The sequence below is a fragment of the Bos indicus x Bos taurus genome, chromosome 17, assembly GCF_003369695.1.
Source record: "Bos indicus x Bos taurus breed Angus x Brahman F1 hybrid chromosome 17, Bos_hybrid_MaternalHap_v2.0, whole genome shotgun sequence".
Taxonomy (NCBI): domain Eukaryota; kingdom Metazoa; phylum Chordata; class Mammalia; order Artiodactyla; family Bovidae; genus Bos; species Bos indicus x Bos taurus.
In genome coordinates this window covers 54,450,317-54,476,057 of record NC_040092.1, presented here as the reverse complement: position 1 = coordinate 54,476,057, position 25,741 = coordinate 54,450,317, and the positions used below count along the sequence as shown (strand labels likewise).

Here is a 25,741-nt window from a genome sequence, read left to right as displayed (position 1 = left end):
CTGAAGAGACTTAGGTCCAATGGGAGACTCAAGGAATGATGGAATTAGCAGGGACCTGAAAAGCTCACCCTTGTTAGCCTTGTGCGCATGGCAGGTAATCCCTTGAGGGGAAAAGATCAGTCTCACTGCTTTTGTGACATGGGATGAAGTCATGTGGTGACAGGTTCTCAAAAGGTCGCAATCACCTTCTCTCTTAAGCCCAATAACGATCATGTTGTGAGACATCTATTAGAAGGATTTGTGAAAGAGTAGATTTATGGTCATGGTCGGGGAGGGAAAGGGTGGGATGACTTGAGAGAGTAGTCCTGCAACATACATTACCATATGTGAAGTGGACAGTCAGTGGGAATTTGCTGTATGATCCAGGGAACTGAAAGCTGGTGACTTGGAGCGGGCGATGGGGAGAGAGGTGGGAGGGTGCTTTAGGAGACGGGCTGGAGGGGCGTATGTATCCTATGACTGATTCATGTTAATGTATGGTGGATACCATCCCAATATTGTACTAATAGAGTAAAAAGTAAAATTAAAAAAAAAGAATTTGTGGAAAAATTAGTGACTCTTATGACTGAAATAAAATGCTATGTAATCTGTTAGATCTAACGGGGAGGTGGCGGATACCATCCCAAAATTGTACTAATAGAGTAAAAAGTAAAATTAAAAAAAAGAATTTGTGGAAAAATTAGTGACTCTTATGACTGAAATAAAATGCTATGTAATCTGTTAGATCTAACGGGGAGGTGGCGGATACCATCCCAAAATTGTACTAATAGAGTTAAAAGTAAAATTAAAAAAAAAGAATTTGTGGAAAAATTAGTGACTCTTATGACTGAAATAAAATGCTGTGTAATCTGTTAGATCTAACGGGGAGGTGGCGGATACCATCCCAAAATTGTACTAATAGAGTTAAAAGTAAAATTAAAAAAAAAGAATTTGTGGAAAAATTAGTGACTCTTATGACTGAAATAAAATGCTGTGTAATCTGTTAGATCTAACCGGGAGGTGGCGGATACCATCCCAAAATTGTACTAATAGAGTTAAAAGTAAAATTTAAAAAAAAGAACTTGTGGAAAAATTCGTGACTCTTATGACTGAAATAAAAGGCTGTGTAATCTGTTAGATCTAACCGGGAGGTGTAGGAAGTGGTCATAGAGAAGTCAGTTTCTACATGAAGCAGCACCTTAGTTTACATTGCTTTATTAATTTTTCTCCCTATTACTGCTTCCAATTTTGGGGGGGTCTAATGTATTGAGTAAAATAAAGTGGGCATTCATGGTTTTTTATTAGCAGTCAGGAGGCTTTAGTCTGGAAAAATTCCTCCAAAAAGGGTGAAATTAAGGTTTTGAAATAACCGTTGAGGAAACAAAAGGTTTCTGATAAAGTTTTTTAAAGTTGTGCAAACCTGTAGCACTAGCTTATGTTGCCATCAAAGGCTTTGTTTGCAGTTACAGGAGCCTGTGTTTGGAAAATTCCAGGGTAGTGACAGAAGACTTGGCTTGATGCATTTTTAATCTTATATAAAACCTGAACCTGAGTGTATAATTTTTTTTTAACTTGAGGCATGATTCATATACAAAAATCTGTACATGTTTAACGTACACAACTTGAATTTGGCGTAGTCTGCATCCATGAAACCATCACCACAATCTGTGCCATAGACTGGGTGTGTGATTTATGAGAAGGTTTCAAACAAATAAAAACTTATATCAAGAAAGGTCCAGAATCAGTTTTTCCCTTACACTGCTGCTGCTGCTGCTGCTAAGTCGCTTCAGTCGTGTCCGACTCTATGCGCAGAATATGATAAATCTGAATAAGAATTTTAAATATGCAGATCGCCAGGAAAGATGGCCTGGAAAAATAGAAGCAGAATATTTTATTTTGATTTTAAATTACATAGGTAGCAAATACTTGGTAGAAAAAAGAATTTCAAGAAATACAGAAATGTAAAAAGTGAATATGCTCAGTGCTTCAGTCATGCTGACCCTATGGACTGTAGCCTGCCAGGCTCCTCTGCCCATGGGAATTCCCAGGCAGGAATACTGGAGTGGGTTGCCATTCCCTTCTCCAGGGAATCTTCCCAACTCAGGGATCGAACCCAGGTCTACCACATTGCAGGCAGATTCTTTACCGTCTGAGCCATTAGGAACTAGTTATCTGTTTCTAAATCAGTATAAATAGCCAACATGTACGTTTTTACTGCTGTCTTAGCTTCAGAGGCTTCAGAATTGTCGCCAGTTTTGAGATCTTAACAGTTGACCTGTCTTTTCATAAGTTAAATCTGGCTTATTATGTCAGAAACATAAAGTCTGACCAACCAGATAGTTTATCCCACAAATGAGGAATGAATGAGAAAATTGACCTGATTTTTTAAATTGTCTTTTCAAGCAGCCGTTGTTTTCCAGTCTGCCCCTCCTGCACCCACCCCCGCCCCAGCCTTTTTTTTTTTTTTTTTGGCCACATCATGCTCCTTGCAGGGATTTACTTCCCTGACCAAGGACTAAACTTAAGCCCTGCCGTGAAAGCGCCAAGTCCTAACCACTGGGCTACCAAGCAGTTCCCCATTTTCCCCCTTTCTAATGCAAAGAAGAGAATTGTCCTAAGATTAGGTAATTGGGACTCCCTAACATCTGCTCTGGTCCTGATATAATGGTATTTATGTGGTGAGGAGAGAGGAATCTTGAGGCTTTGTTGGTGTGGTTCTGGAGTCTCTCTGGCACCAGTAATCCGCTGGAGTACTGTAGGGGATTAAAAAATGTTTAGTATGCAAAATGCTTCAATATGCACATCTCTGATTTTTATACAGTAATAATCCCAGATTCTGGGACATGTTAATTGTCCCAATTGTTCTCATCTCAGCCAAGATTTGTGGATGTAAAGACAATTTAGCAGGACTTCTCAAAATCTTAGAACGGTAACAAGAAAAAGATATTTCAATGTAGAGTGGCTTTGGGCTGTGTGATATTAGGGCATCATGTGGTTTTTAGCCTGATTATGAAATAGAGATAAGTGAATTCATTCAGTTTTTTTTTTTTTTTAAACGTTATTGATGCTTCCTCTGGACCTGCCAATTAGATTTCAAAGTATTATTTGTTACTCCATGACTTCATCCTCCTCTGCCCAAGACATTTTCTGATGTTGATTTGTTCCTAATGAATCTGGTTAAGAGGGCTCCTTGTAGTTAATCACTGACCAGATAACTTAAGAGAAGCTGCCCATCTGATGAGCCATGGAGAAGGGTGATATTTTCCAGGTGACAGGTCCACAGAGGAGTTCTTTTGTTGGGTTTTTAGAAAGCACTTGGTGGCATTTCAGAAAACTGGAGTTGGAACAGACTTCTGAAGTCATGTATCCCAACTTCCCACGCAAGGCAAAAGTCCTTTCTATGTTGGTTTTGTTGGAACCAGGCTCAACAAATACGTTCATCTGTATCCTAAGGAACAGTTCTGGCTGAGGCAGAGTTTTGTGATGGATGAGAAGAAAGGGAGAGGGAATGAGATGGAGAACTTTGAATACCTACCATTTGTTCAGCACTGGGCATACAGCCTTCACAGCAATCTGTGAAGTGGGTTTCATAGTCCTTTTTTACTTGTGAAGAAACTAAGGCACAGAGAGGTGAAGTGACCTGCCCCACATGACCTCACCGGTAGGAGCTGGAGCTGAGAGTCAAGCCAAGGTGAGTTCAATTCCAAAGCCACCCCTCTTCTCCCTGAATCTGCTCCCTTCCTCTCACAGGAAGCAAGGATATAGCTCCAAACTTCCCTGGCAGTCCAGTGGTTAAGGCTTCGCACTTCCACTGCAGGGAGCCCAGGTTCAATCCCTGGTCAGGGAACTAAGATCCCACATGCCAAGGGAAAAAAAAAAAAGCTCTGATCCTGACCTTCTGTTTCATGCCTTCATTTTACTTGAGGTTACTCATTAGCTTTAATTGTGGAAAATTCAAAGGCGTCCTGGGGTGAATTCAGTTACTTTCTTGTAGGAGCTTAAACAACTTGGGAGCTTGGCACATTGACGGGAGATTTTCCAGAGGAATCAGTTCAGAAGAGCCCTGCCCTAGCAAGTTGGCCTCCCTAAACTTGTTTCCTCATTTGAAAAATGGGGATAATTATTATCAACTTCTCCTAGTTGTCAAGACTGAGTGAAAAAGCCTGTAAAGACCTTAGAGTGGAGGGTACCTAGAAGGAGCTCTACTAGTAATTTTTTAAAAACTAGATCACCAGTCCATTTAAAAAAGGATATAACTCAGTTTAAGATATAACCCTTTATAATGGGTTTCCCTGGTGGCTCAGTCGGTAAAGAATCCACCTGCAATGCAGGAGATCTGGGTTCAGTCCCTGGGTCGGGAAGATCCCCTGGAGCAGGAAATGGCAATCCACTCCAATATTCTTGCCTGGAAAATTCCATGGACAGACGAGCCTGGCGGGCAACAGTCCATGGGGTCACGAAGAGTCAGACACGACTTAGCAACCAAACTCAGGAGCAGCCAGATGGAAGAGATGCACTGAGCAAAGTAAGAGGAAGGAGCATGCGGCTCCCAGACCCCCTCCAAGGACATCACTCCCCCAGCATCTTCACAAGTCACCAACCCAGAAGCTCCCTACTTTTTTCCTATTACTCTGTCTGCACTTTTTCCCACACAATCAGATAACACCTCCATTTCCCCACATCATTGCCTTTTGTGTATGTGTGTGTGGTGATGATACTTAAGATCTAACTCTCTTGGGAGTTCCCTGGTGGCCTAGTGGTTAAGATTTCAGACTTTCACTGTCAAGACCCAGGTTCAATCCCTGGTCAGGGAACTGAGATCCCACAGCTATGTGGAATAGGGAAGAAAAAAGATGGACTCTCTTAGCAACTTTCGAGTGTAAAAGTATTGTGAATTATAGTCACTATGCTGTATAGGGCCTTAGAAAGCATCACTACGAACAAAGCTAGTGGAGGTGATGGAATTCCAGTTGAGCTATTCCAAATCCTGAAAGATGATGCTGTGAAAGTGCTGCACTCAATATGCCAGCAAATTTGGAAAACTCAGCAGTGGCCACAGGACTGGAAAAGGTCAGTTTTCATTCCAATCCCAAAGAAAGGCAATGCCAAAGAATGCTCAAACTACCACATAATTGCACTCATCTCACACGCTAGTAAAGGAATGCTCAAAATTCTCCAAGCCAGGCTTCAGCAATATGTGAACCGTGAACTTCCTGATGTTCAAGCTGGTTTTAGAAAAGGCAGAGGAACCAGAGATCAAATTGCCAACATCTGCTGGATCGTGGAAAAAGCAAGAGAGTTCCAGAAAAACATCTATTTCTGCTTTATTGACTATGCCAAAGCCTTTGACTGTGTGGATCACAATAAACTGTGGAAAATTCTTCAAGAGATGGGTATACCAGACCACCTGATCTGCCTCTTGAGAAATTTGTATGCAGGTCAGGAAGCAACAGTTAGAACTGGACATGGAACAACAGACTGGTTCCAAATAGGAAAAGCAGTTCATCAAGGCTGTATATTGTCACCCTGCTTATTTAACTTCTATGCAGAGTACATCATGAGAAACGCTGGACTGGAAGAAACACAAGCTGGAATCAAGATTGCCGAGAGAAATATCAATAACCTCAGATATGCAGATGACACCACCCTTATGGCAGAAAGTGAAGAGGAACTAAAAAGCCTTTTGATGAAAGTGAAAGTGGAGGGTGAAAAAGTTGGCTTAAAGCTCAACATTCAGAAAACGAAGATCATGGCATCCGGTCCCACCACTTCATGGGAAATAGATGGGGAAACAGTGGAAACAGTGTCAGACTTTATTTTTCTGGGCTCCAAAATCTGCAGATGGTGACTGCAGCCATGAAATTAAAAGACGCTTACTCCTTGGAAGGAAAGTTATGACCAACCTAGATAGCATACTGAACAGCAGAGACATTACTTTGCCAACAAAGGTTCGTCTAGTCAAGGCTAAGGTTTTTCCTGTGGTCATGTATGGATATGAGAGTTGGACTGTGAAGAAGGCTGAGCGCCGAAGAATTGATGCTTTTGAACTGTGGTGTTGGAGAAGACTCTTGAGAGTCCCTTGGACTGCAAGGAGATCCCACCAGTCCATTCTGAAGGAGATCAGCCCTGGGATTTCTTTGGAAGGAATGATGCTAAAGCTGAAACTCCAGTACTTTGGCCACCTCATGCGAAGAGTTGATTCATTGGAAAAGACCCTGATGCTGGGAGGGATTGGGGGCAGGAGAAGAAGGGGATGACGGAGGATGAGATGGCTGGATGGCATCACTGACTCAATGGGCGTGAGTCTCAGTGAACTCCAGGAGTTGGTGATGGACAGGGAGGCCTGGCGTGCTGTGATTCATGGGGTTGAAAAGAGTCGGACATGACTGAGCGACTGACCTGATCTGATCTGATGCTGTATATCCTCAGAACTTACTCATCTTATAACTGGAAGTTTGTACCCTTTGACCAACATATCCACATTTCCCCACCCTCCAGCCCTTGGCGTCCACTACTCTTTACTAGTCTGTTTCGAGGAGTTAGACTTTTCTGTTTTTATTTATTTTTTATTTCAAATTTTTTGGCCATGCCAAAAGGTATGTGGGATCCTAACTCCCCAACCAGGGATTGAACCCTCACCCCTGCCTTGGAAGTGAGGGGTTGTAACCCCTGGACTGCCAGGGAAATCCCAAGTTAAGCTTTTTTAGGTTCCACATATGAGTGGGGACATAGAGTATTTGTCTTTGTCTGACTTACTTGACTTAACACAATGCCCACAAGAGCAAGGATGGATTATTATTGTTATGATTTTTTACTATTATATTTTATTACTGATGTTACTATTATCAGTTAACAGTGGCCAGCAGGATTTTCCCAGGGCTTATTTTTACAGAGCAAAACTCAATTTCATTGATTGCTCTTCACATATCCTGCTGTTATCTTGAAACTTTATAACAATCAGAAGCTACAGACTCATAGATCTTCTATTAAAAGGTAAGAAATTTTGAAGATAGAACACAGGATTACATGGTTGCATGACAGAGCTCCATTCAGTTTGCTTGTCACATCCTGGAGGAAGTTGGCATTTCTGGTTGGATAGAGCGCTAGCAGATGACTTGGGTTTTTTATTGCTGTTCTTCTTTACTTAGTTCTCAATATTTTAAGAGATAATATGTAATATACTGTTGTATGCTGGTGATATCTCAATTTTTTAAAAAAAAGAGCATTTAAAAAATATATATTGTCATGTAGCAAATTTGGCCTTGGAATACAGAATGAAGCAGGGCAAAGGCTGAGAGAGTTTTGCCAAGAGAACACACTGGTCATAGCAAACACCCTCTTACAACAACACAAGAGAAGACTCTACACATGGACATCACCAGATGGTCAACACTGAAATCAGATTGATTATATTCTTTGCAGCCAAAGATGGAGAAGCTCTATACCATCAGCAAAAACAAGACCGGGAGTTGACTGTGGCTCAGATCATGAACTCCTTATTGCCAAATTCAGACTTAAATTGAAGAAAGTAGGGAAAACCACTAGACCATTCAGGTATGACCTAAATCAAATCCCCTATGATTATACAGTGGAAGTGAGAAATAGATTTAAGGGACTAGATCTGATAGATAGAGTGCCTGATGAGCTATGGCATGAGGTTCGTGACATTGTACAGGAGACAGGGATCAAGACCATTCCCATGGAAAAGAAATGCAAAAAAGCAAAATGGCTGTCTGGGGAGGCCTTACAAATAGGGGTGAAAAGAAGAGAAGCAAAAAGCAAAGGAGAAAAGGAAAGATATAAACATCTGAATGCAGAGTTCCAAAGAATAGCAAGGAGAAAGAAGAAAGCCTTCTTCAGCAATCAGTGCAAACAAATAGAGGAAAACAACAGAATGGGAAAGACTAGAGATCTCTTCAAGAAAATTAGAGATACCAAGGGAACATTTCATGCAAAGATGGGCTCGATTGATAAAGGACAGAAATGGTATGGACCTAACAGAAGCAGAAGATATTAAGAAGAGGTGGCAAGAATACACAGAAGAACTGTACAAAAAAGATCTTCACGACCAAGATAATCACGATGGTGTGATCACTGACCTAGAGCCAGACATCCTGGAATGTGAAGTCAAGTGGGCCTTAGAAAACATCACTATGAACAAAGCTAGTGGAGGTGATGGCATTCCAGTTGAGCTATTTCAAATCCTGAAAGATGATGCTGTGAAAGTGCTGCATTCAATATGCCAGCAAATTTGGAAAACTCAGCAGTGGCCACAGGACTAGAAAAGGTCAGTTTTTATTCCAATCCCAAAGAAAGGCAATGCCAAAGACTGCTCAAACTACCGCACAATTGCACTCATCTCACACGCTAGTAAAGGAATGCTCAAAATTCTCCAAGCCAGGCTTCAGTAGTATGTGAACCGGGAACTTCCTGATGTTCAAGCTGATTTTAGAAAAGGCAGAGGAACCAGAGATCAAATTGCCAACATCTGCTGGATCGTGGAAAAAGCAAGAGAGTTCCAGAAAAACATCTATTTCTGCTTTATTGACTAAGCCAAAGCCTTTGACTGTGTGGATCACAATAAACTGTGGAAAATTCTGAAAGAGATGGGAATACCAGACCACCTGATCTGCCTCTTGAGAAATTTGTATGCAGGTCAGGAAGCAACAGTTAGAACTGGACATGGAACAACAGACTGATTCCAAATAGGAAAAGGAGTACATCAAGGCTGTATATTGTCACCCTGCTTATTTAACTTCTATGCAGAGTACATCATGAGAAACGCTGGGCTGGAAGAAACACAAGCTGGAATCAAGATTGCCGGGAGAAATAGCAATAACCTCAAATATGCAGAAGACACCACCCTTATGGCAGAAAGTGAAGAGGAACAAAAAAGCCTTTTGATGAAAGTGAAAGAGGAGAGTGAAAAAGTTGGCTTAAAGCACAACATTCAGAAAATGAAGATCATGGCATCTGGTCCCATCACTTCATGGGAAATAGATGGGGAAACAGTGGAAACAGTGTCAGACTTTTTTTTTTTTATGACTCGAAAATCACTGCAGATGGTGATTGCAGCCATGAAATTAAAAGATGCTTACTCCTTGGAAGGAAAGTTATGACCAACCTAGATAGCATACTGAAAAGCAGAGACATTACTTTGCCAACAAAGGTCCATCTAGTCAAGGCTATGGTTCTTCCTGTGGTCATGTATGGATGCGAGAGTTGGACTGTGAAGATGGCTGAGCACTGAAGAATTGATGCTTTTGAACTGTGGTGTTGGAGAAGACTCTTGAGAGTCCCTTGGACTGCAAGGAAATCCAACCAATCCAACCTAAAGGAGATCAGTCCTGGGTGTTCTTTGGAAGGAATGATGCTAAAGCTGAAACTCCTGTACTTTGACCACCTCATGCGAAGAGTTGTCTCATTGGAAAAGACTCTGATGCTGGGAGGGATTGGGGGCAGGAGGAGAAGGGGACGACAGAGGATGAGATGGCTGGATGGCATCACCGACTCGATGGACATGAGTCTGAGTGAACTCTGGGAGATGGTGATGGACAGGGAGGCCTGGCGTGCTGCAGTTCATGGGGTCACAAACAGTCGGACACGACTGAGTGACTGAATTGAACTGAACAATGTTTTAAACTTAGTCAAAAGTTAATTTGGCTAGAGATAGGAGTTTAAAGTAGAATTACCCTTCATTTAAAATATCTTTCATCTTCCCTGGGTGTGCAGTGGTTGCCCAATGCAGGGGTCCTAGATTTGGTCCCGAGTCAGGGAACTGGATCCCGCATTCTGCAACTGAAGAGCCCATGTGCTGCAACTAGGACCCAGCATGACCAATAAATAATAATTTTTTAATAAAATTTCCCTCTAGGTTCTGTACCAGACAGAAGGAAGGGAACACGGTGCTGGAGGGAGCACAGCTTATGCCTCAGGAGCTGGAAAGCCCCAAACCTTCTAGAGCCCAAAATGTGAAGGAAAAGCCAAAGCTGTTTAGTCTCCTAAGAACACTTTTGTGTATTCAGATGTTAAAGAGAATTCTTCAGTGAAAATAGTTGAATAGATTGCAGATGTATCTGCCTAGGTAAACAACTATAAAATTTTTTCATTTCTTTGTAAGTTAGGTTTTCTCATTTAACTTAATACTGGAAAATTAAGTACAAGAGCTTTGATAAAACAGATAAAAATGGTCTGTGTGTATATGGGAAGAAAGAAATCTAATTAAAACTGATTTTTAAATTTTCTCCATGTTTTCAAGTTATTTGATTCAAGTGCTGGTACTGGAAAAATCAAACCATTTTTTGTAGCTTCTTAACATACTAAAATATCTGCCAAGTGTTGAAAGAAATTTTAAGAAAATACAAGTCAAGAACATTGGGTGTGGTATGATCCCATTTTTGTTAAAACAGCCACCACGCAAGGTTGGAAAATGCATAATGTATTAATGGAAAAAAAAAGTCTTAAATGATATATGCCAAACTGAGTAAGAGTGTACAGGGGTTTCTGCTTTCCACATCTTTGTAGTGTTTGATTTGCTTTATGTTTGTTTGTTCGTTTTACAATGAATATGTTTTACTTTTTTCACTTAAGCATTTATTTCATCCTTCCCTCAGAGAGGAATCTTTCTAGCTGGGTTTTTTAAAAGTAAATCTAGAGCAGTGTTGTTCATTTCTTTGTCTACTCCAGGGTCTCATAACCAGTTCCCTAGTGCTGCTGTTTTAAGCTAAGTTTCTCAGTAAAAAGCTCACCGTCATATACATGAAAGTGCGTGCTTAATAATAACAGTTGTTATTCGAGCCGTCGTTATGTCCTCACATCTTCTGAGCACTTGCTGTGTATTAAACCTTGTAATCCTGAATAGCCTCATTAGTAGCTGCCGTTCACAAATGGAGAAATAAAGCACAGAGTTTAAGAAACTTTCCTCACTTGCAATTGAGTGGCTACAAGATAATGCCATTTTCTCACAGTTGATTTCTTTTTTAAATGCACATACACTTCATATAAAAAATTCTCCCTCCGCTTGAGAAATACTCTTAACATGCTCATGTTCCCTCTCAATTGCCTCTTCTCAGAGCAAGATTATCCCAGTTTCACTCTTTCATTTAGGAAATAGCGCTTGAAGATATGCTGTGTTTATATGTGAGGGGAGAAATACATAATGCCCGATTTGTTCCTGTAAAGGGTTTACAATCTATTTAGAGAAACGGGGCCCATAAGCTGATCATGGATAAAGACGTGGCACTTCCTGTACCCGTCCATGACTAGTCTCCAGCGACTGTGGTTACAGAGGTCAAGGTAGCCTCCTTTGGAAGCAGGGCTCCATGTGGGGGAAGGGTAGGCTCCAGGGAGGCCGATGATGAGCACCCTTTATAGCATAACTCCCTGTGCCATTTCAGCAAGAAAAAGATTAGAAAGTTTTTCCTCCATAGCTACTTCTCAAATATGACTGGATACTAACAATTGAGTGCAACATAATGCCATTTTCTCATAGTTGATTTCTTTTTTAAATAGAAAAAGACCAGAGGTTGGAGAATATTCATTCTTTTCCCAAAGTTATTTTTGTTTTGAATGATAAAAAGGCAAATGTAACCCATAACTTTTTTTTTTTTTCCTGAAGGCATCCTCAGGAATTTAAAAAGTTTAGTTACACATGTTTTAAGGGAAGAAGCAGGGAAAACAGAGTATAGAAGCTAAGATACATAGAGGTGTGCTTGAGGCCAGTGAATAATGTAAGCAGGGGCTTCTAGAGCAGAAGTCGGACAAACCTTTTCTGCCCAGGGGGAGATAATAAATATTTTAGGCTTTGGGGGCCACGTATGGCCTCTGTTGCAATTATTCAACTCTGCTGTTGTGATATGAAAGCAGCCACAGAGGATACGGAAAGGAATGTTCGTGGCCGTGTTCCAGTAAAACTGTATTTACAAAAACAGGCAGCCAGCTATGGTTTGCCAGCCTCTTCGGGAGGAAAAAGTTAGAGAAAGAAGTGGTGCCTTTAACATCAGACTAAGAAGGTTTTTTTATTTTATTTCCTAAGTGACAGAAGATTTCAGAGCCTTATCATTTTTTATTGCCTTGGAGATCACAGTTCCTATGATAACATGTCCCTTTTTTGTTATCAGATTCCACCCAAGTTACCAAAACAATTTACCAAGGAAGCTAAGCTGTTTCCTCAGGCAGGGGCTGGAAAACAATGCAGTAAGTTTTGCTCTCCAAAGTCTTATGACTTTGCATTTGGGAATCTTAGGTTTATTGAGCTCTAGGAAATAGCAGTTTGTTCTTAGGATTATGATACTAATAAGGGTGGGCTCTGCTGGCAGGGAGGGGGAGACAAGCTACTGGACATGACCAGGGGGAAATATGTGCAAATCCACATGATCGTTTAACTGATTCTTGAGACCCATGCCTTGTAGATTTCATCATAAACCTAAGAAATATTGGCAGTCTAGTCTGTCAGGGGATAATTCTGCCCAAACACACACAGTAACATTTTGAATGCCACTGAGAATTCAGTCAATAGGGTTGCTAGGTTTAACAAATAAAAATCCAGGCCACCCAGTTAAAATGGTATTCCAAGTGGCTCACTGGTAAAGAATCTGCCTGCAAGACAGGAGACCTGGGTTCAATCCTCTGGGTTGGGAAGATCCCCTTGGAATAGGAAGTGGTGACCCATCCCAAAATTCTTGCCTGGAAAATTCCATGGACAGAGGAGCCTGGCAGGCTACAGTCCATGGGGTCGCAAAGAGTCAGACATGACTGAGCGCACACACACACACACACACACACACAGATAAGCAACAAAAAATGTTTTAGTATAACTATGTCCTGTTCAATATTTGGGACATAATTATGCTAAAAAAGTTATTTGTTATTTATCTGAAACTCCACTGAGCATCCTGTATTTTATCTGGTAATTCCCCAAGTCAAAATGGATAATTAAATAGTTTTTTGTCCTGTCTGTTGTATCATTATATCGGTTGATTGGTTACCCTTCACCAAGATTGTTCTTTTCTTTTTTTTTTCGTGGTTGAAATCTAATGACAGTGTAATCTCATTAATTCCAACCTCCCTAATTTAGACTTTTGATTATTGATGCAAGGGCTTTGCTGAAGTACACCTTCATCTCTACATGAATTTACTAGGCCTATTTATCATCGATCATACAAACAAAACTGAAAGAGAATGATTGATCTCTTTGGGAGACTACAGATAGTCTAATTACATTGTAATCAGAGGGTATCGTTATTTCAACTGTGCTTTTCTTTTAATAATTACAGATCGTTCTGTCATTCATTAACAGCAAGATAAGACTGTTCCAGGCAGAGCCAGGTGCAGCCACATCCGTCCCCATGGCTCCCTCCTGTCCCCAGTACCTGTCTCCTGGTTTTATGGCTGTCTTGTTCATAATGCTTCCTAGATCCTCATACAACTGTACTCACTACTTGAAGCCATCCTATAAATATGTTAGTTGAATTAATGAATGAGTGTTATCTGTGCATGTTAAAATAATCAAACTGTTTGTTGCTAAGCATCTTATGTTTTAATTGTAAAAAAAATAATAATTTGAGTTGGTCTTTCCCTTTATTCCAAATTTCAGTTCATGAAGGAATTTTTGGATAAAGTTAGCTTTGTTGCATAATGGCCTTTGCAAGGCTGACACTCAAAATATGTTATGAAATCCAAAAAGTGCTTTATGAGGAGAGAAAAAAAGGTTCTTATAAAATCACCATAAACACCCCTGTGAGCTTTCTTCAGTTTTGGGACTATGGGTCTCAAACTTTCTATCAGGCTACTAATGAATCCACCTACAGTGCAGGAGACTCAAATAACTGGATTTGATCTCTGGATTAGGAAGATCCCCTGGAGAACGAAATGTCAACCCACTCCAGTATTCTTGCTTTGAGACTCCCATGGACCGAGGAGCCTGGCAAGCTACAGTCTACGGGGTCACAAAAGAGCTGGACATGACTAAAGTGACTAAACAACAGCAATTGGTGTTAGTCAGGGTTAGCCTGCCGTCTTCCATACTTTACCCCCATTGCCCATGATTACACACACGTCACACATAGACACACACACAAGTACCTCCCCAGATATCTTCCAAAGAGATGGAAGGGGATACTTTTGAATGGATACTAACTGTGGTTGTCACCAATAAATAATGCATTAATAGTGTAAGACAGATAGGTAGACATCTACATGTTCTAAACCATGTTTTTATTATTGGAGACCACTCTATACAAGCCATCTAAAGACCCTTGAGAACTCCCAGTGAGTTCTGGACCACTCATGAGGGAAGTTAAGCAGGAGTGGTTTATGTGTGGAAAGGGTAACACCAGCATTTCTGTTGCCTGGTGTTGGTCAGCATCTAGCCTTGGAAACTTAGTGTGCTTAGTCACTCAGTTGTATACAATTCTTTGTGACCCCATGGACTGTAGCTCACCAGGCTCCTCTGTCCAAGGGGATTCTCCAGGCAAGAATACTGGAGTGGGTTGCCATGCATTCCTCCAGCGGATCTTCCCAATCCAGGGATCAAACCCATGTCTCCTGCATTGCAGGCAGATTCTTTACCATCTGAGCCCCCAAGGAAGCCCCAGGAAACATAACTTAGATGAGGCTTATTCTATTTCCACTTGTGGTTTCTTTCTCTTGTACTTCTTTCAGTAGAGAAACTGGATTTAATAGGAGCTAGGAGATTAGGAATTAAATCTTCCTCTGTTTCTAATCCTACCCATATCTCTGGAGTATTTTTCCCTAGCAGTCTCAGAGAACTCAGGAGGATGTACTGAGTACAGGTGGTCATTGGAACAGAGGTGGGCATGATACGGTCCTTTCTTTTAGGAGAGTTGAGTCGAGGTCTCACTCTCCTCTTTTGTTCTCCCTTGTCTCACAGCACCCTGGAGGGATATTATGTGGACGATGCCCTGCAGGGCCAGGGAGTTTACACTTACGAGGATGGAGGAGTTCTCCAGGGCACATATGTAGACGGAGAGCTGAATGGACCTGCCCAGGAGTACGACACAGATGGGAGGCTGATCTTCAAGGGACAATACAAAGATAACATTCGGCATGGAGTGTGCTGGATATACTACCCAGTAAGTCTTGTCACTGCTCATTTTGCTGAAAAATAGCATGTTTTAAGACAAGGCTTTGAGTCTTCCCAATGAAGAATAAAATGTATTCTCTGTGTTAGAAAACATGAGACTGTGAAAACTTGAGAGCCAGTAGCTGAAGCCAACAACTTAGGGGGGTTGTCCTCTCACTGTGAAAGAGTTGACTTAAATTGTCCTCCGATCTGCTGTAAATTCCTCTTCAGGGTGGCTTTGGAAAGAAATGATTAGTCACAATTAAAACAAAATGGAGGAGACTTCCCTGGTGGTCAAGTGGCCAAGACTCCATGCTCCCAATTCAGGGGGCCTGGGTTTGATCCTACGGTAAATATCTTTTAAAAAATTAAAAGAAAACCAAACTGAGACAAACTGGCTTGATTATACCACCAATAAAAACAAAAATACATTGATTTTAAAAAATATTTCTTTGGGATATAGAAAGAATGTTGGAATGTTTCATTGTTGTAATTAATTTTATTCTCTCTCATATGTAAGAATGATTCCAACAATTTCACATCTTTTTGGACTTATTACACTATTGTTACTTGGCTTTCCAATCCCCCTCCCCATTTTTTGGTTTATATTGCTTAAATCAAGGTGATTAAAATTAACTAGCCTTTGAATATTTGATAACATTTTATGATCTTTCTGGAGTTGACTAGAGCAGAAAGATGCAGCAAAAACCCATGGCTGGGAATTAATGCTGTAATTTTTGTTTGCATTTCAAATACCCCATCTGTTCTTAGTGAGTTTCCAGAAAATGTTTCAGAAAATAGACCTGCAAAAATATTTTATCTAATATTTTATTTTGTCCGGAGCTTAAGTCAAAATATGTTTTTTCTTAGTCTTAATCCTTTCCTTTTATGATTTAAAAGTATCAATAAAAACAAAGTCTCTATTATATGTATAACAGGAAAAGTAATACCAGGAAAATCTACTTACACATTATTGTTGCTGAAAAATAAGTTATACTCTAGCCAAAGAAAAAAATTGTGAAACATTCTTTTTAATAATTATTAAAGCATTTATACATTTTCTTGGTAGGATCTGCAGTAGCTCAGAAGTTTCTGTTACAGAGGGAGAAGAGGTGGAGGTACTTACCAGATTAGGAAGCCTGAAACTTCTGTTGGTTTGTCACTAGGCAGAATAAGCTTCCTACTGCCCTGTGCTAGGGAGCTGCCCATAGCACAGTGAATCTTGAAGTCAGGGAAAGTGGCATTCCTCCTGGGGGTTGAAATGAGGGAAATGCAATTGATTACAAGATTCTCCCACTACTTGTAATTTTACTTGTAACTATGATCAATTTAAGTCCCTAGAGGAGATCAAAGATGCACTGAGGTGAATGGACCTGACTCACTCAATGTAGTTGCAGTTTGAAACCTAAAATGCGCAGCTGCATTTTAGCTTTCAGCTTGAATTAGTGTCCTTTTAAACACCAAGAGAGGACTCCACCTTAGAAAGGAAGAAGCACTGGGGAGTTACAAGCTGTCAAAATTAACTTGGTTGATGACATTTTGTGTATAGTATCTGTTGGCATTGGGGCCAGGCGTGAGGCTGGTGATCACATCCCACTGCTCTGATCTCCAGGTTGAGAATCAATTAAGAAGTGGGGTTCCCTGATGGGTCAGACAGTAAAGGGTCTGCCTGCAATGCAGGAGATCTGGATTCGGTCCCTGGGTATGGCAACCCACTGCAATATTCTTACCTGGAGAATTCCATGGACAGAGGAGCCCAAAGGGCTACAGTCCATGAGGTCACAAAGAGTCAGACTCAACTGAGCAATTAAGAAATGGACATAGGTGTCAGGGATCAGGACTTCATTATGGCAGAGTTAGAATGCAGAGGTGTCATGGGTTTCTACTTCTGCCCCTCTGAACTAAACAGATGGGCCAGGTGCCCACAGAGCAGCTAGAAAGCTGCAGGTTTCCCTTGGGGAGTAGGGCTGCCTGGGGGAGCTTCCCCAAGGAGAAGAGAGGGTGAGAGGAGAGCAGGTGCAGCCCATGGGTGCTGCCAGTTCTCAGAACAGGTGAGCAAAAATGCAGAACATGTGACAGCAGTCTTTATCCTGTTAACCCCAACCTGGTAGAGATGGGTGTCAGATCCTGCCTTCTCACCGATCAAGTGAAGGATTCATCTTCCCATAGGGGGAGCCACTGAGCAGAGGAGAGAGGGGAGCAGCTTTCCCTTTGCTCCCCCAGCCCAGCCAACAAGGAAGTGTTTTGTGACTTGAGGTCAAAGTAGGAACAAAGCGAGGCAAAAAATAATGATCCTCCATACAGGATTTGTAATCTCATTCTAAGGGTGCTGCTGCTGCTGCCAAGGGTAGTTTATTTCTTTTGAAAGTTTACCTTGGTACAGTGATGGAGAGTTTTCATTAAAAACTCATTTTTCTTTCCCTGGTAGCTCAGTCGGTAAAGAATCTGCCTGCAGCAATGCAGGAGACCCGAGTTCAATCCATGGGTGAGGAAGATCCCCTGGAGAAGGAAATGGCATTCCACTCCAGTATTCTTGCCTGGAGAATCCCATGGACAGAGGAGCCTGGAGGGCTACAGTCCATGGGGTCATGAAGTCGGACACGACTTAGCAACTAAAACCACCAACTCCTTTCTGAAATAAAAGAATCTCTGCTTTATTGTTCTGGACAAATAAAATCACTTGCCCCCAAAACGAAGTTTAAAGCACGTAAGGGGGGAGAAAACCTGAGACCCTAGAAAGACAGAATGCTGAATAAATAGTAATCTTGATGGCTTAATTAGTTACAGTGTGTGAGGAGCTCATGTGCTCTAACACCACTCAGCTGTCTTCATCACTGCAAGTCTGAAGGCAGATCTTGCAGAAAATACATCTCTGTTCAGGCTGGGTTATTAAGAATTAACTCAGGGAGGAGGAAGAGCAGTAATACATCCCTAATGTCCTCTCTCGGAGAAGGCAATGGCACCCCACTCCAGTACTCTTGCCTGGAAAATCCCATGGACGGAGGAGCCTGGTTGGGCTGCTGTCTATGGGGTCACACAGAGTCGGACGTGACTGAAGCGACTTAGCAGCAGTAGCAATGTCCTCTCTATCTGGGAAAAATGCTTCCAAGTATTTTGCTTTCTATGGAAGTTCTGTGATTCATTTTTAAATTTATAACTTCTTTTTTCTCCAAAGACCAATTAGACTACAGTGAACTGTGGAGATCCTATACTTGGTGGTTATTTCTTCCTGCTCTCTCTCAGTAAACAGCATTTGAAATCACTCAGAAGTCGTCCCACATCACTGACTCTGAGTAGCTACTTCTAGAACCTTTCAGTTGAGGAAATAGCCAAGCTTTTAGAAGATGTCATGGCCTTACTAGTCTTAGGTCAAACCCACAAAGGTCCTAGATTTCTATTTATACCATGAGGACCTCCTAGATGGGAAGGAAAAAAAGGAAACATATCTTATACCCTAGATTCGATTTTTTTAATTAATTCTTTTTATTTAATAATATATAATAATATTTATTTATATAATTTAATAATATTTAATAATAATTAACTACTGGTTTATTTTTAGTGTCCCAATGCAATTTACAAAGTATTTATATCACCTCCTGTGTCCCTAGCACTGGTACCAGGATAGAGAATTCTATGATAGCCTCTGCCCTAAAGCATTTAAGGACCCTTGGGAATGAAGCAAGTGACAGTAAAACAGGAAGCACAGCTGGCTCCTCTCCTGGAAGGAGGCAGAAGGGAGCAGTAAATAAAGAAGAGTGGGAAGAGGGAAGTGATGGGCAAAGGAGCAGAATTTAGTTGTTCTTTTTTCACTTTGCGTTCTAGCTCAAAAAAATAAAAAGCCATGGTATAGGACTCTCAGAAAGACAGTATCTCAAAGTTCTTTTGTTTATTCCTTAGAAAACACAACTCTCTACTCATGTACACTGAACTAATTCTTAAGTATCTTTGGACTAAAGATTTTCTTAATAGACCAGAAATTCAGAATTCAATATTTGAAAAACGAATTTCTAAGCATAGTGAGTAAGACTGTTTTGCTACAGATCCTCATCACATTTGATATTGGCTCATAGTAACCCTTGTTACATTTCCTTTCAGTGTTTATGACATGTTACAAATGGGTGGCTCAGTGAGTAAAGAATCCGCCTGCAACACAGGAGACATAGGTTCCGTCCCTGGGCAGGAAAGAGCTGGAGGAGGGCATGGCAACCCAGTCCAGTATTCTTGCCTGGAGAATCCCAGGGACAGAGGAGCCTGGTGGGCGACAGTCCATGGGGTCGCAAAGAGTCAGACACGACTGAAGGGACTGAATACACGTGCTCACACAAATACAGCATGTTTGTTTCTTAGGTAAGAAACCAAGTTAGAATCAGTAACTTGTCCAGGATTATAAAGTACAGCTCCATCTCTGACTCTGTAAATCAGGCTTATACGCTCCCTGTGCATATAGCCTATAGGAGACTGGGTGGGGAGGGATGATATGCCTCATGCTGTTCATGCTCATGTGAAAAGCTGAGTTCTTAAACTGTTATGATCCATATTAGTGCTACTAACAGTGGGCGTGCACAAGAGAAATACCTTGAACTCGTGTCATATGAGTGAGTAAAAGCCGCTCAGTCGTGTCTGACTCTTTGGGACCCCATGGCTTATACAGTCCGTGGGATTCTCCAGGCCAGAATACTGGAGTGGGTAGCCGCTCTCCAGGGGACCTTCCTAACCCAGGGATCAAACTCAGGTCTCCCGCATTGCAGGCAGATTCTTTACCAGCTAAGCCACCAGGGAAGCCCAAGAATACTGGTCGTGTCATATAGATAAATACTATAATATAATATTTTCTGGTTTTGGGTTTCTCCCATCAGGATGGAGGCAGCCTTGTAGGAGAAGTAAATGAAGATGGGGAGATGACAGGAGAGAAGATAGCCTACGTGTACCCTGATGAAAGGACGGCCCTGTATGGAAAATTCATCGATGGAGAGATGATAGAAGGGAAGCTGGCTACTCTTCTGTCCACTGAAGAAGGCAGGCCTCACTTTGAACTGATGCCTGGAAGTAAGTTGAATCTGCTTCGGACGGGTTGCTTTAATTCCAAAACAGGTTGTCAGGGCTTATTGGGGAGAAGTTAATTTCCTTGTCTTGTCTGGTGTATCAGCTTGGCCACTTATGAGACACCTCAGCACTTCAGTGGTTTACAACAGCAAACACAGGTCTGATAAGCAGCTGTATTCACTGGTCTGGGTGGGGCATGGCCAGGCCAGGTGGGGCTCGAGGCTTCTAGTCAGTTCGGTGTTGGCGATGGTGGTTTAGTCGCTAAGGCATGTCCGACTCTTTGCGACCCCATGGACTGAAGTCCAACCAGGCCCTTCTGTCCATGGGATTTCCCAGGCAAGAATACTGGAGTCAGTAGCCATTCCCTTCTCCAGGGGATCTTCCCAACCCAGGGATCAAACCAGCGTCTCCTACTGATTGGCAGGCAGATTCTTTAACACGGAACCACCATTCTCTAACGCTAGGGAAGCCCTGGTCAGCTCAGAGCCTGTGCTGTGTCTTAATTCTGGGCCCTGTCGGTTGGTTTTCTCAGGTGACCACAGGAAGCCAGAGCATGAGCAGACACCTGTGATGCCTCTTGAAGCCTCGGTGTGTAACTGACACAAAGCCCCTTTCACCCACTTGTCATTGGTCAAAGCAAGTCACACGGCCAGGCCAAGCAAAGGCACTTTAGTAGCAGATACTGAAAATCACCTGGCAAGGGCATAGCTGTATAATTTTAATGCATAGGAGTGAAGAAATGACAGCAGTAATTTAATCAGTTTAAAATATATCTCAGGGGGAAAAAAAAACCCTACAGTTTAATGATTTAATTGATAAAGAATCAAATTAGGTAGATCTCCAAGTTGTAACGCTGACTCAACCTGAGTTCCGATTGGGGAAGATAAATGCACGTTGGCACCTGGGCTCTCTTCACAGTCTAACATTGAGACTTTCCCGGTGATCTGTGGTTAAGACTCTGTGCCTCCACTGCAGCGAGCATGGGTTCAGCCCCTGATTGGCTAAGATCTCACATGCTGAACTATGCAAGTGGTGGGAGGGGAAAATCTAGCATCTTCTTGGAAGACATACTCCACACACAAATGAGCCTGTTGGTCTCCATGTTAGAAAAAGTCCTGTTTCCTTTTAGAAGTACAGGATGGCACCAAACTTTTTTTCTTATTACGAAATTATTTACTGTAGAAAATCTGGAAAACATACAAAGAAAAAATCAAGGTTTTATATTTTGAGTGGCACAATATTAAGAAAGCTAAATTGGTCTGATTCCTGAGAAAACAATGTATGAACGTGAAAGTCAAGTGCTCAGTCGTGTCTGATTCTCTGCGACCCCATGGACTGTAGCCCACCGGACTCCTCTGTCCATGGGGTTTTCCAGGCAAGAATACTGGAGTGGGTTGCTATTTCCTTCTCCAGGGGATCTTCCCGACATATATGTATTTCTAATCTAAGTTAAGGTATAAGAAGAATAAAGTAGAAAAGATAGTGCATCTAGGCACTGCCAGGCCTAGATAATATTTAGCTCTGTGGATTGGAAGGAGATTCTCCAAAGGGTGGTTGTCCAAAAATAGGAAACCTAGCGCTTTACATTTAGCTCCAACTTGGGTTGTTATAAATGTCTCCGTTTTTGTTTTTTTAAGTTAAAAACTGAGGCATTTTAAATGCAGTATGGGAATCTGGATTGGATCCTGGAACAGAAAAAGGACATTCGTGGAAAAACTGGTGAAGTCTGAATAAAGTCTGGAGTTCACTCAATAGTAACGCTATGTTGGTTTCTTAATTTGGACAAATGTACCATGTAACATAAGAAATTAACAGGAGAACAGTGAGGGGCATCAGGAGCTCTCTGTACCGTGTTTGCAACTTTTCTGTAAATTTAAAGTCATTCCACAATGAAGTGTTTATTTTTTTTTTAAGTGTAAAGGTAATCTTTGAACTTTAAACTCTAATATCTGCACTCTTCATGTCCATTTCAATAGCAGACAGTGTTACAATGTTTAGAAACGAGGAGACTCCAGCCAGGGGGAGATCCCAGTTGGTGATGCAGATTTTAAAACTTCAGAAGTGGCAACACTTCTAGTGGCAGGAGTCTTGAACTTGAGAGTCACCTCGTTGGAGTCTTGGCTCCAGCATTTACTGTATTGTGGCTTGGGGCAGGTTACTTATCCTTTTAGAACCTGTTTCTTCCTTATAAAATACAGATATTGGCACCTACCATAAAGCCCCATCAGGGAAGTTACTGTGGTTATTACACTCTTCTTGGTATAAGTATGAAACGCATTTTGGAAAGTGAGAGTAATCAGTCTCAGGGGAATTATGGTTTTTCTTAGAACTCCTGGATGCAAATAGCAAGCACCCTCTTCAGACTCACTTAAGACCAGAAAAGGAGGGGTGGGTTTATTGGCAAGATTCCAGCAGGCCTCAGTTCTTTTAAGGCTGGGTTGAACAATTTGGGTCTCAAAGGGGTCAGAAGGCATAGTTGCTCTGGGTGGGTGGGAGGAACCAGGCCCAGTCTTTGCTCTGTGTTCCGCCCCTCTTGTTTCTGTCTCCTTCCTCTTCCATTTACAAGTACCGAGCCACTGACTGGCTGAGAGGTGAGGGCTTTCGGGGTCATGTGGCTTCTGGCCCAATGGTTGGGGGAGGAGCAAACAGAACGCACGGGTCTCACCTAAAACCCTCCTGACTGCCTTCTCCTGACTTCTGTGCTCTTGGATCAACAAACGCTTCTTGCGGAGTTTCCTTGTGCCTCTGCCTGGAATTTCTTCTCTCCTCATTTCTTCTTCGCCTCTTTACATAGCAATTCCATTCCTGGCTAATGCCTATTCCGTCTCTTTTTTAGTGCAATTATCAGCATCACTTGAATGTTTCCTAGAAATGCAGGTTATCAGGCCCCCTTCAATTAGATTGAAGTTGCATTTTTTAAATTTAATTCTTTAAATGTTTATCAAAGTATAGTTGATTTACAATGTTGTGTTAGTTTCAGGTGTACGATAAAGCGAATCAGTTATGCCCACACACATATCCACACGTTTTTAGATGGTTTTGCCATATAGGCCATTCGAGTATTGAGTAGAGTTCCCTGCGATATGCAATAGGTCCTTATTAGTATTTTTTTGGCTGTGCCCTGCAGCTTGCAGGATCTTAGATCCCCAACCAGGGGTTGAACCTGGGCCCTCGGCAGTGGAAGTGCAGAGTCCCAGCCACTGGACTGCAAGGGAAATCCTTGCCTGTTCCATCCTTATGGCTTGGCTCTCCTCTTAGAAGTAACATTTGTCAACTGAATGGATGAATTGCAGTCCCAGGTCATAGTACCAATGACAGAGGAATAGAGGGAGGAGAGGGTGCCTTCAGCCTGTCTAAGGGAGCGGAGGGAGGGACGGTCAGTGTTGGAGAAGACACATTGACTCCTTGAAAGCAGGAAGAGATATGACATGACTCCTGCTTGTATCTGCACAGTCCCCAACGTGGTGTTTTATGTGTAGTTGGCACTTAGCACATTTGTGAGGAAAGTTTTAGTCTAAGGAAAGGAGATGGGAGCTCTTAGGAGAATTTGTGCACAATAGGATGTCTATTCCACAGAAATGTTTGGTTTGGGAATGTGGGGTTTCTGGGGTTTTTTTTTTTTTTTTCTTATTTGAACTTCCTTTAATTGCTTGTGTGCTGGTTCTCAGCCTTCCCTGCCCTGCTTTACTGCAGGTGGGGGTGTCTGCCCCTTGCCTACATTTCCCAGACTCCGTGCCTCCAGATTCTGTCTGCGTTTGGCCACAGACCAGGGACAGGAGCAGGGAGAAGCCCTCGGTGTGTCCCGTAGAGTCCCCAGCAGGGGCTTGTCTCCTGATTCCATTATCTAGCAGGTCACTTCCCCTCAGATCCAGCTTCCCTGGGCTCCCCCAGCTCCAGAGGTCCAGGAATGTCTCTGTGGCTCAGACGGTGAAGAATCTGCCTGCCAATGCAGGAGACCTGGGTTCGATCCCTGGGTGGGGAAGATCCCCTGAAGAAGGACATGGCAACCCACTCCAGTATTCTTGCCTGGAGAATTCCATGGACAGAGGAGCCTGCCAGGCTACAGTCCCTGGGGTCACAAAGTGTCGAACATGACTGAGTGACTAACACTGCTCCTATGACTCAGGGTTATGGCTTTCTGCTCTTGACAGTTTCTGGGCTCTTCATTTCCGCCTTTGGCTTCTCAGCTCTCTGTCTTCTGTGTAACCAGTTCCCTGTATTAAATTCTCTCTCTTGAAAATACTCAAATGGTCTGTGACATGGACTGATCTCAGACTTTTAGTCTGAAACATTAATTTGGGTTTTGATTGTATTAAAAAGAAAGAAAGAAAGAGGACCTGGTAACCATTGGTAACTGCTTAGGAACTGCTTAATGGATAATTTATGATGCCTTAGTGCCTAAAATGTTGACTTTTCAGGAGTAAACTTGTTTCTTTACTTATTAGCCTTTGGAACACCTTATGTCTTCCTCCTGCTCTGTGAGGGTTCTTGGAGGCTAATTTTTTGCAGAGAAGTAATGTTAATTCTCAAAGAAGGCAATAGGACCCCACTCCAGTACTCTTGCCTGGAAAATCCCATGGACGGAGGAGCCTGGTAGGCTGCAGTCCATGGGGTCGCTAAGGGTCAGACACAACTGAGCGACTTCACTTTCCCTTTTCACTTTCATACATTGGAGAAGGAAATGGCAACCCACTCCAGTGTTCTTGCCTGGAGAATCCCAGGGACGGGGGAGCCTGGTGGGCTGCCGTCTATGGGGTCGCACAGAGTCGGACGTGACTGAAGCAACTTAGCAGCTTAGCAGCAATGTTAATTCTAGAGTGGCTGTGTGCCTTCATTTCTGAAATAAATTACTAACTGGTTTCTGAACCACTTTAATAGAAATAAGATGACTTTGTTAATGCTTTATCAAAAGCAGTCTGTTCTCCTTAATTCTAGTGAGGCTGAATGTTTATTTTTAGTGAAGGAGACAATTGCCAAGGGTGGGTGGTTGGATTCTACAGACTGTGTCTAGTGTGAAAAAAAACCACAAGGAAAATTTAAAACTATTATCCAGTCTTATCCAACCAGAGAGAGATCTCAAGTTTTCATGACAAAGCCTTTTCTCGATTAAAATTTTTAGTTACACAAGCAGCTTTTAAATCATGTGAGTAAAGAAAAATGTGAATCAAAAGCAAAAATGGAATTTTAGGAGATATTCCTGATGGCTGTGAAGACCTGATAACAAAACTCCAGAGCAAATCGGAAAACTAACCATTTATATTTTGCACAGCAGTCTGTAATTACCGGTGTAAACCTGCTTGTAAGAAGCATGTTATCTAGCCAACCAGCAACTATTTCATCCTATCACGTAGTTTAATTAAATTAACATTATCACCTGGTACCCATGCCCTCTACTAAGCACCCAATTGCTGTATTCAATAATAACCTAAAAATATCTTTTAGCAACTCAATTCAGCATCACAAAGTTCAACAAATGAACCATCAGATTTTAGTCCCCTAGTATAAGAATATTTGATGTTATGACAATATTTGTTATACTTAATGATTCTCAAATCAGGAATGATCTTAGAAGTATAACGTGAGTTCTACCAATGGGTTGGATGATGCTTAGATGTAGGTCACTCATGTAATTCC

At 41.9% G+C, this 25,741-nt stretch overlaps 1 protein-coding gene and 1 non-coding gene across 2 annotated transcripts in view; both read left to right on the top strand.

The window, feature by feature from the left end:
• Positions 1–25,741, top strand: part of SETD7 (SET domain containing 7, histone lysine methyltransferase) — a 57,500-nt gene that overhangs the window by 14,804 nt on the left and 16,955 nt on the right. Inside the window, exons 4-5 of the mRNA XM_027567389.1 lie at positions 14,870–15,071; positions 19,921–20,110. Coding sequence (XP_027423190.1) covers positions 14,870–15,071; positions 19,921–20,110 — 392 coding nt within the window. The remainder of the gene's footprint in view (positions 1–14,869; positions 15,072–19,920; positions 20,111–25,741) is intronic.
• Positions 4,722–4,793, top strand: TRNAE-UUC. The gene has a single exon. It is a non-coding gene; the product is annotated as a tRNA-Glu (tRNA).